General features: G+C 50.0%; 1 protein-coding gene across 2 annotated transcripts in view; it reads right to left on the bottom strand.

Moving 5' to 3' along the window:
- Window positions 1–4,412: 4,412 nt before the first annotated feature.
- Window positions 4,413–11,219, bottom strand: part of VWA3A (von Willebrand factor A domain containing 3A) — a 61,882-nt gene continuing 55,075 nt past the window's right edge. For both annotated transcript variants that reach the window (XM_039234450.1, XM_039234451.1), the window contains exons 28-34: window positions 10,195–10,339; window positions 9,291–9,435; window positions 8,694–8,845; window positions 7,542–7,665; window positions 5,878–5,975; window positions 5,588–5,681; window positions 4,413–5,406 (exon numbers count right to left, since the gene is read on the bottom strand). In XM_039234450.1, coding sequence (XP_039090381.1) covers window positions 5,630–5,681; window positions 5,878–5,975; window positions 7,542–7,665; window positions 8,694–8,845; window positions 9,291–9,435; window positions 10,195–10,339 — 716 coding nt within the window. In that variant the 3' untranslated portion in view covers window positions 4,413–5,406; window positions 5,588–5,629. The remainder of the gene's footprint in view (window positions 5,407–5,587; window positions 5,682–5,877; window positions 5,976–7,541; window positions 7,666–8,693; window positions 8,846–9,290; window positions 9,436–10,194; window positions 10,340–11,219) is intronic.

Genomic DNA, 11,219 nt, shown 5'->3' with positions numbered 1-11,219 from the left:
CATCACAAGGGATGAGTCTAATTCCCCTACGGAGAGGGGAGAGGATGCAGCCCTCGAGTGGAGCCCTTCTCTGCCTAGGACTGTTCTGCGGACTGGTCTCTGGGACAGGAGCTGTCTTTCTATCCTATGGGAATGCTTTCTGGTGACAAAGACTGGGCGTGCCCTTAGGCAAAATCCTTGCAACCTCACTGTACCTCAGTATCCACCGCTGTAAAATGGACCCAAATAATCCTGGCTGCTCTGTCTACCTCACCAGACGGCCATGAGAAAACAGATGCCAAAGGCCTTGGCAAACCACTAGAAGGCATGCTCCCGGACGGCTGTGTTCACCTCAGCGTCCCCAGCACCTAGAACAGCGCTGGCGCCAAGCAGGTGGTAAGTAGCTTCCGACTGCATGAAACCACAAGGAGCTGTCTGCATCTGGGAGCGCCGTGGCCAAGCACCGGCTGACAGCAGCCAGGGCGGCAGTTAATTCTCCTGGCCGTCCTGTGTAGTAGAGGCTGCCGTTCGCATCACCCAGAGACGGAAACTGAGGCTCCGAGAACATTCGCTAACTTTGATGGAGTCTCAGTAAATGCGTCCAGGGTCCAGGTCCCTGGGGGCCCCAAGTGGAATGTGGTGAAAGGAACTGTGGAAGGAGCGCCGGGGACCCACCCCGGCCTCAGCGCGTCGCGGGGGCGGGCAGGAGCAGGTGCCCCCCACTCCGAGCGCCGCCCCAGCCCCGGCCCCCCGCTGCGCGGGCGTGTCCTCACCCCGCCCCCACCTCCTGCCCAGTCTCAGGGTCCCCGGCCGCAACCCCAGCCCCACACCCCTGCCAGCGCCCGGCTGCGCTCACCCAGCTGGGCTCCCGCGGCGGCGCTGCGTGCTCCAAGGCGCTGCGCCCACCTTCTCCGCTAGAAGCCCAGGCGCCACCCGGCGGCAGCCTCCTGGGGCGGGGCGGGGCTCCGGGGCGGGGCGGGGCTCCGGGGCCCGCCCCGCCCACATCCGGCGTGGGAACGCATGGACTGTTCAGGGCCCTGCGCAGGCTCTCACAGCTGGGAAACTGAGGCCCGCCGAACAGCGATGGGGTAAAATGGGCTTAGCTGTTGGTAGGGCGGGAAAGGACGCAAAGGCCCTGCGTGCTGGCCTGTGCTGCCGCAAAGGGGTCCAAGAAACAATGTTTCTTCCTTCACCCCCTTACCCATCCATCTGCTCCCTGAGACGTTCCTCTCTGTGCAGGCTGCCTCCTGCCTGCCTGCCGCTTCCTGCCTTCCCTCCCTTCTTCCTCGTCCACCCATTCATCATCCCACGTATTCTTCCATCCACCTCTTTGTCTCTTCATTTTCCCACACAATTTTTCTATTTTTGTGCATTCATGTATTCATCTTATCCATCCATCCATCCGTCATTCCATCTTTCCACCTATCCATCCAGCCTTCCATCCATCTAATTCATTCCATGTATCTTTCTTGCTGCCTGTCCACCCATCTCTCTCCCCTTCCTTTCTTGTATTCTTCCACCCATTTCTGGGTTCATCTGTCCTCGGAGGGGTCATTCCATGTGTAGGGGTGTTTCTTCAGTGCTGGTCTTTCCCTTCCTCTGGGGACCCGGCTGGATCACACCCCATCCCTGGACAACCCATTTGCAAGGGGCAGTGGCAGAGGGGAAGGCATGTGCCAGGCAGCTGGGGCTGCTCTGAGGACCCACTGAGCCGCGAGGACCACTGATGCCTGGTGACTTTGGTCTGAAGTGGCTACTGGAAAGGCTTCACCCAGTGGAGCCTCCTCTGCGGGCATAGGTGGGTGTGGGGAAGAGAAAAGAAAGTCTTAGCCAGTGTGTGCCAGGTGTTAAGGTATCTTACTTAATCCTCACAACTCTGTTTTGGATCAATTTTAGAGTCAGGGGAACAGGTTCAGAGAGATGAAAAGAGATTCAAAGTCTGGCAAGAGAGGGCCCATGGGGTCAGCCCTGGCGTTTAGTCCTGGCTTTGCCACTTTCTTGCTGTGTGTCTTTGGCAGCTACAATGCTCAGTTTCCTCTTCCACAAACTGGAAATCGCATGTGCTATACAGCTGTGACGTTGAGCTTGGGGCACCCAAGGTATTTATCAGCCATATGGTCCCCGCCCAGGCAAGGCTCAACCAATGGTCGAGTTATCATTGTAGGAGAGGTTGGGGTTCAGACCTACGTCCTGTGCTTCACCACTTCCCAAACCACATCCAAACCGTGTGCATCGTTCCATTTACCAAGACCAGCCTCTCCTCTCCCACCAACAGGGCCACAGAATCCTATCCCCAGGTCTGGCTGGTGGCTGTCATCCTGCTCAGAGCATAGTTTGCAACACAACAGTTGTGAGTTGAATTGTGTACCTCCTTCGCCCCGCAAATCCATATGTTGAAGTCCTAACAACCCCCACACCCCGCCCCGTACTCAGAATGTGGCCTTGGAATAGAGTCATTGCAGATGTAATTAAAGATAAGGTAATATAGAGGAGAGCTTGGTCCAATATTACTGGTGTCCTTATGAAAGTGGGAAATGTGGACACAGACATACTCACAGGGAGAGCATCATGTGAAGTTTGGAGTTCTGCCGGTCCCTTAATCTCAGACTTGCAGACTCCTGAACTGGAAACAATATGTTCCTAATATTCCGGCCACCCAGTTTGTGGCACTCTGTTGTGATGACACTAGCAAAGAGATACAAACACCACAGGCCATTTTCTCTGTTTGGAGAGGTGACGAGGAAGAACAGCTATCCGAGACAGTGACCAGACTGAAATCCACTGGGGCGGGGGCTATGCTATGGTCACTGCTGCCTCCCTGAGCCCAGCACAAAGCCTGGCCAAAGCCAGGGCTTGTCAAGCCTTAGTGAACTATGGGGTTTTTTTTGGAAACAACTTGAATTTTACAGCTTTACCTAGATGAAGATATAGAATATTTCCAGCACTTCAGATGTCCCCAGTATGACTCTCACAGTCACTATTCTGACTTTTATTGCCAGCAAGAATTTTGTCTGTTCTTGAACTTCATATAAATAGAATTGCTACATATTTTTCTTTTGCCTGACATTGATTGTAAGATGGATGTATACTGTTGAATGTAGTTCTAGCTCATTATTTAATTATTTTTATATTATTTATTTATTCATATTTTTAGAGAAAGGTAGGGGGAAAAGGGCAGAGAATCTTAAGCAGGTTCCACACCCAATGGGGAGCCCGCTGTGGGGCTTGATGTCATGACCATGAAATCATGACCTGAGCAGCAATCAAAAGTCAGATGCTTAACCTACTGAGCTATTAAAAACTTTTTAAAAAATATTTATTTTTATGAGAGAGAGAGGGACAGAGCATGAGTAGGGGAGGGGCAGTGAGAGAGGAAGACACAGAATCTGAAGCAGGCTCCAGGCTCTGAACTGTCAACATAGGGTCAGATGTGGATGAAAGTGGATGTCAGATGCTTAACCAACTGAGCCATCCAGGTGCTCCTACTGACCTATTTTTGAAATGGATGTGTAGAAAGGTACACTGTACATATGTACAAATGTATCATAAACGTATCAAACTGTACAAATGTATCACAATTTATTTGTCCATTCTAGCACTGGTAGGACATTTAGGTAAGTTTCTAATTTTGGGCTCTTATGAATAAAGATGTTGTAAAGACAGTTTTGTGTATGTCTTTTATGGAATGTATGCACCTGTTTCTCTTGGAGTGGAATTGCTAGATTATAGGGTAGGCGTATATTTTCCTTCAGCAAAAATGCACTGTTTTACAAAGTGGTTGAACCAAGTTACATTGCCCCACCCCCACCCCAGCAACGCAGGAGAGTTCTAGCTGCTTTGTATCTTGATACTGTCAATCTTTTTACTTTTTGCCATTCTGGTGGGCATGCAGTGATGTATCATTGTGGGTTTTTTTTTTTTTTAAGTTCATTTATTTATTATGAGCTAGAGAGACAGCATGAGCAGGGGACGGGCAGATAGAGAACAAATCCCAAGCAGGCTCCGCACTGTCAACACAGAGCCTGATGCAGGGCTTGAACCCACAAACTGTGAGATCATGACCTGAGCCGAAATCAAGAGCCGGATGCTCAACCAACCAAGCCACCCAGGTGCCCCTATCATTGTGGTTTTAATCTGCACCTCACTGATGGGTAAACCTTTTGAGCACCTATTCATATACCTATTGTCTATTTGTACCTGTTTGAGTGTTTTCTCCATTTCAAAAAAATTAGGATATTTCTCAGTTTATTATTGATTTGGAGTTCTTCATATATTCTGGATATGAGTCTTTTAAAAATGTTTTATTTATTTTAGAGAGAGAGAGAGTGCACGCATATGGGGGAGGGGCCGATAGATAGGGGAGCAGAGGATCTGAAGCGGGCTCCATGCACTGACAGCACCAATCTCAACGTGGGGCTCCAACTCATGAACTATGAAATCATGATCTAAGCTGAAGTTGGACGCTCAACTGACTGAGCTACCAGGTGCCCCTGCATGAGTCTTTTACTAACATTTTATATCACCAAAAATTTATACACACACAAACAAATCACCACTTCAGCTTAAAAGTCGTTTTGATTCTATTGAATTAAATAAAAGCAATTTTTTTTCATCTCAGGAAATCACTCCCGACCACATAATATGTGAGATATTCATTTCATATGTACACAGCAGGGCTGGGCCCAGTGGACACAACCCAGTTTTCACCTGCTTGAACAGAGCACTCTCTCTGGACTCAGCTCCAGACCAGATCTGATTCAGTTTGGTTAAACAGGTAGGGGGCTCACTTGTTTCTTCTCCTGAGATGGGCTGCCGGTGAATCTGCATCAGCCCCCTGGACCAGGGTGTTGGGAAGCAGAGAATAAAGGGACCAGGGCAGAAATAACACCCTCTGGCTGGTTTCCAGAGCTGGGCTCCCACAGCTAAGCTGGGTGCTTGCTCACAGTTTTCTACGTCTGTCCCCAAGGCAGGTTCTGGGGACCTAGGGATGGTTAGGACACCAGCCTCATCCTGGGGGAGTTCACAGTCAAGAAAAAGAGTTGGCAAAGGGAGTGAGGAAGCATGGCATGGAGTGCTAAGCATCATAAGTGCTAAATGCCACTGCTATGAAAAGAGATGTTTGGTCAGGATGCGGTGGGAGGAAGGCTGGAGGCTCCCAGCTCTTGTGGGTCCCAGGGACATCTTCACGGTGGAGATGATGCCACATGAGTTGTGCCTTGGTGGTTGAGCAGGAGTCACCAGGCAGAGGGTGGTAGGAAGGGCGTTTCCAGGCAGGGCTTGGTGCAGGGCTTCCCAGTCAGTGATAATTTTGTGGCTGGGGTGTAGGGTGTGGTGGAGGACAGGGCAGGAACATCAGAGTGGACCCGAGATGGCAGAGTCTTCCCTCCTTCAGCTTCCAGAGAGCCCTGCTGCCTGGGATCATGTTTCCTGGGGATGAACTCTAGGTTACAGCTTTCTAGGATCCCTCACCCTCAGAGCCAGTGTGCGCTCAGTGAGTGATTACTTGTAAGACGGCCTTTCAGTTGAGAGGAATCATTATTTCTGTCCCTCCCCAGAGTTACTATGGCCATGACACAGAACATGCTGCCTGGCCTTGCTGGATACTTACACGATGGAGAGCCCATCTCCTCCTCTTCCCTGAGAACTTTCTCTAGAAAAGAGTGACATCTGGTTCTGTGTTGTTTTTCTTCTGGAGTTGGGACCTGGGGGACAGAAGATGAAGGAAGGAGGTCCCCCTGATCCCCAGATTTCTGGGCCTGGTGGGGAGAAGCAGGCAGACGCTCCTGCAGGAAGGCTGTCCTATGACCAGGGTGGGCCCAGGTCTTGAGGAGGCCCAGGGTCTGGGGGAGCTGAGCTAGAGCCACGAGGCAGGTGTGAGGGGCTGCTCAAAGGGCATACCTGAAGGACTGGGCCTTCCATAGGAAGCTTCTGGCCTTGACAATCTCCTGGGCCAATCTCCTCAAATCATCTCCTTCAAATAGTGGCAATATGGGATCCTTGGAAAGAGGAAATGAGTGTGAAATTAGGTAGATCCATTAAATGACTGGATGCAACCTGAAAATCCAAAATCTCAGGAAAAAAAATTTAGAGCTATTCAAATGCAGCCTCCGACCCAGTGCAGGAAGTCTGTGGACCTCAGTTTGCATACCTCCAGGGACAAGGAGCTCACCACCTGTAAAAGCAGTCATTTTGCAAGTGGAACACTTTGAGGTAAGGTATCTGAGAGTCAGTGGAGTGGGTGGTGGTGAACCATGATGGTCACTGAACTTAACAGCAGTCGGCGCCTCTCTTCCCAGTAGAACATAAGTGGAACATGCTCCTTATCTCACTATTACCCAGTGAAATCTATTCTGCCCTCTCCCTATTGCTTCTAGTAAAACAGAGCTTCAGAGGCAGCTTTTCCCTTATGTCAACCCGTGGAATTCTAGAGGCTAGTGTTCAAAACACAAGTGCTCGCGATCAGCAAGAGAAAGACGAGGCTACCTCTATCTTTGGCAGCAGGAGAAGAATGATCCCATTCTGCATCCAGGGACTATTCAAAGAACCGATTTGATGCGGCATCAAACTGAGAACCTTTGCAATACTGTCAAGTTTGCTTTCCTGTGTCATAAGGACAGGTGAATATTTGTTACTGTTACTTCTTCTGTTCTCTGAACTATTTGTAATATTTATTCCTAGAAGAGGTACTTGAACGAAGGAGTCATGCAAAACGCTTGACCTCACCAGTTATGCCATGTCCTATGATAGTCATCTTTAACCTGCAAAAAGAAATCTGGAATTCTGGTTGGTTATGGTACTTGATACTTTGTTGCCTTGAAAATGTTTTAATTGACAGCACCATACTCCTAAACGGGATAAACATGTGCCTAAACATGTCTCCTCCTCTGGAGAGGATCTTTGGTATTCTCTTATCTTGCATGTGTGATAGAAACCATGACTTTACCAGATTTATTACTTAGATAATTGGAATATCTGTGTTTCAATGAATTGAACACAGGGAGACAGAAATAAGCAGGACTTAAACCAAAGAGGTTAAGAGCATGGGTGTCTGGGCTCTGCCTTTACCATGTGCTATGTCTTTAGGTGTACTCCTATCCCTTACTGAGCCTATTTATTCATCTGTTTAATGGGTATAATAGTGGCTGAGGGAACTCAAATGGGTATCTGTATAAAGCAGTGGGCCTGCACAAAGTAAGTGCAATGAATCTGAATTTTCTATTAGTAAATAACACCTTCACAGGAGCCTGGCTGGCTCCATAGGCAGAGAACGACTTTTAATCTTGGGGTCATGAGTTTGAGCCCCATGTTCGGCAGTTGGGTGTAGAGATTGATGGACTGATTGATTGACTAAATTAATAACACCTCCAATCTCTGTTGCTTTCCCACCCAAGGAGAGCCAGCCTAGAGGAAGAACAGCAGGGAAACACAGCCCTTTCTGGCCAATACTTTGTATTCTCACAAGAGAAGCAGAGATCTTTTTAGTTAGAGGGGGAAAAACCCCTATCTGTTGACATTATATCAAGACGTTTGAACAGACTTCACTCAGTCGCTCCACAACCTACCCTTTCATCCATGAAGCCCTTGGTCAGCAGGCGGTGGATTTTGAAGAGTGTGTCCTCATCAACGGGGCAGTGATAGCGGGCCCTGGTGAGGGAGGCTAGATTTCTCAGGAAGTCAACCGCAGCCCTAGTTGGGAAAACAGACGTTCTTGGGCTGGCCGCTGACTGGCCAGGCAGGTTCCCTGTGTACTCTTAGCCTGTGGGGGGCTCAAGTCTGTGTGGCAATGGGCCCTGGACCCTGAGGCTCTGTGCCATTGAGACCACGTCGGCATCACCAAGCCCACCTCCTGTTAGTTTATGGGGGGCGGCAGCTGCTGCGTGAAGCAGATTCCCTGCTTCAGGGTTGCCAGTTAGTGGGAAACCACGAGGCCAGCACACGTTCCTTAACTTGTCGGGTAGCCGGTGCCTGCTGCTACATGTTGGGCCTGGTAGGGACACAAAGGTGGCTTTTATGGAGCTCGTGGTTTAGACAGAGATCAAATATGCACTGAAGTGAGGCACCTGGGTGGCTCGGTCAGTTAAGTGTTCGACTTCCGCTCAGGTCATGATCTCACCATGCTAAGTTCGAGCCCCACGTCCAGCTCTGTGCTGACAGCTCAGAGCCTGCTTCGGTTCTGTGTCTCCCTCCCTCTGTATCCCTCCCCCGCACTGGCTGTGTGTGTCTCTCTCTCAAAAATAAACATGATGAAAAAAATGCACCAAATTAATCACAGTTTTGCCAATGACACTAAAGTCTTTTTCTGAAGGAGCAGAATCTCTCTTGTCCGACACATGTCCCTCTATCGCGATCATTTATAGAAATAACCATAACAATGCTACTTTAAATGTTTTTTTTTGGTCAACTTTCACAAATGTGCTCCCGAGAAAGATTGGGAGGGAGGTTACCACAGGTGACCATGGGAATGGACGGTCAGTGCTGGAGAAAGTCAGATGGGTGGGGCCTACGAGGGGTAAGCTGGAGGTGGTGGGAGGGCTTTCACTCTGGTGTAACACCTGCCTGCCTAGGCCCCTCTCATTTCTCACTCACAGACTTGGGTCCCAGAGAGATCAGGGTCTTTGGCGAATCCCTGGACTGGGCCAGCTGCTCACGCATGAGCCTCACACACACAGCCGTGGGAAGGGCCTACAGGTCAGCCCTGGCTCCTCCTTGCCCACCTGCCTGAGCAGTTCAGGGAAATGGTATGCAGTTTCAGATCTCTTTCCTCCTTGAGTCTTTGGACTTCATTTAAAATAAGGCTGCAGCTTGTATCTGGCTTCCCATCAGTCAGGAGGTACAATCCTTCCACATCGTGAAAACTGAAGGCTTTCTGAAAGAGCGTGGAGGGTGGTCCGGCTCAGGTCTAGGCGCTAACCAGGAAGGGCAAAAGCCAATTGCCTGCAGTCCCCAAGGGAAGTATTTCCGATTAGAGCCACTGACTTGTCCATTAAGAGTGAGAGACATCCTCCTCCCCAAACCCCCCACCGCTTCAGCCTACCACAGACCAAAGAAGCTGCCAGGGTTTAGGAGAAAGACCATGGCGCGCTTCCTGGCTGATTAACCCCAGCGAGCCACTTAACCTCTCTGAGCCTCTGTGTCATCATCTATAAAGTGAGAACGAGGATCATTTTCTTATCAGGTTGTTGGGACAATGAAATAAAGTAACAGTAAATCTAAAAGTGCTATTTGTAATTTGAAAGCATCGTGCAGGATCAGTAGAGGGGGTGATGGTATTTCTGTTTTGCCAGGGGGTCGAGCTCGGGGATAGAACTTGCCAGTAATGCTTGCAAGACTGAGGTGCTCCCCCGAGCGCTCAGGTGGGTTACCCACTGCATAGCCTCGTGACAGGCTGTGTCTGTGGTCTCCACCAGAGTGTCCCGCCACAGCCGTAGGTCCTCCGCAAAGCTGAGCAGGTTAAACCTGGGAAAGGGAGTGGACAAGATGGGGGCAGAGCGGAGGTGAAAGAGATGGCCTGGGTGAAGTAGCCTCTGTGAGCTATGCATGCTTATCAGTGTCAAGACTCTACAGCAGAGCCCAGGGGCCCCTGGGGGAGAATGAGAAGGTTCACACTGAAGATTCTAGGTACAGACTGAAATAGATTTACATCCCACCTCGGCCACTTACAGGTCATGTGATCTCTAGCAAATTGCTTAACCTCCCCAAGCCCTAATTTCCTTTTCTGAAAAATGGAGATAATAATGGCAATACCTCATGGGGGCGCCGTGAGGATTGAATGAAATCATGTAGGTAAAGTGCTTGGCACACAGCAAGTGCTCAATAAATGTTTACTGTTGTTAATATTAAGGCAAGGATGAGTCCCAGCCTAGGACCGGAGTTTCCTACTATCTCCTAGTGTCAATTTCTCTGGGTAGAGAAAACAATCCCCAAATCCCATCTCTTAAAAAATCAAGTTCAAAAAAAAAAGGGCAAAAAAAAAAAAAAATCAAGTTCAGCTGAGATCTACAATTGAAGGCCACCTGCTGGTTCCTTTGCTCTGCTTGCAATGGTCCCTGGGCCCGAGATGGATTTCTAAAGGCTGCTTTACCTCTGCAACAGGATGCAGTGTTCTTTACTGCTCAAATAAGTTATGCCTCCAGGTTTGTGAAGGGTGAAGAGGGAAGCCCAATGCACTTCCCCTTTGATCATCCTACTCCACACCCACTCGCCCCTGCCTCTCACCTGTCACAGTGCTTCCGCAGCTGCTCCCAAATCAGCAGAATCAGCTCCATCTTCACCTGCTGCAGGTAAGGGCCCACAGATCCCGACGTGTCCACCAGGATGCACACTTTGCTCTCCAAAATGGTGCCAAATAATCGGCGGCTCCCTGCTCCGAGGGGGTGGGGGCAGAGGCGGGGAAGGAGTGAGGGATCGCTCCCCCACTGCTAGTTTTTCTCACAGCAGCTATCAAATACAAGGTCTACCAAATACACCCATTGCCTGTTTGACAATCAGATGTTAACCCACTGGGAGATGGCCTTTGTGTTGTTGTCGTGGAGTGGCGGGGGCAGGGCAGGGCATCAGTTGTCCAAGGGCAGAGCCGGTCAGTGGCCTGGGCTTTGGGATGCTGCAATTTCAGCTGTGTCTTTGTCTGTGCTCTGTGATCACCTGCACAAGGGGTTGTAACTGCTCTGGCCTTGGGTTTCCTCATCCGTACAGTTAAGCGCCTGGACTACGTGGCCTTACAGTATTGTTTGGGGCTGGAAAAGACGTTAGAGAGCACAGAGTCCTTCAGCTGGTCAGCAGAAATCAGCGGAACCTGGTGCTGTGCAAAGTGCAATGGAGGGGGGTGCCTGCCCTCCTGGAGCCGGGAGTTGGGCAGGTTAGACCGACGTTACATCAATAGTTACGGCTCTCCAAGGGTTATGACAGAGTCCGTAATGGGAAGAATCTCAGTTCGATGGGTGAGCTACCACCATAGGATAAGCAGCAGCTAGCGGAGGAAGAGGTGGAGGAGTGGAAGAAACAGCCTGGGAAAGCCTGGACGAAGAAGAGCATAGTGTGCCCAAGGACAGAGAGAAAGGCTGTGTAAAGAATCCGGAGGACTGGGATGGAGAGACCCACAGGGAGGAGACGGCAAGAGGTAAAGCTGGTGAGGGTAGGAAAGGATTTGGGATTTATCCCTAGGGATAAACAGAGAGGGCTGGGGACTTGCCAGGGCCACACAGACTGGCGGTGGCCACTGAGAAACCCACGTCCTCCAACCC

The sequence above is a fragment of the Hyaena hyaena genome, unplaced genomic scaffold (assembly GCF_003009895.1).
Source record: "Hyaena hyaena isolate Hyena2069 unplaced genomic scaffold, ASM300989v1 scaffold_88, whole genome shotgun sequence".
In the NCBI taxonomy this organism is placed as follows: Eukaryota; Metazoa; Chordata; class Mammalia; order Carnivora; family Hyaenidae; genus Hyaena; species Hyaena hyaena.
This window is presented reverse-complemented; position numbering and strand designations above follow the sequence as displayed.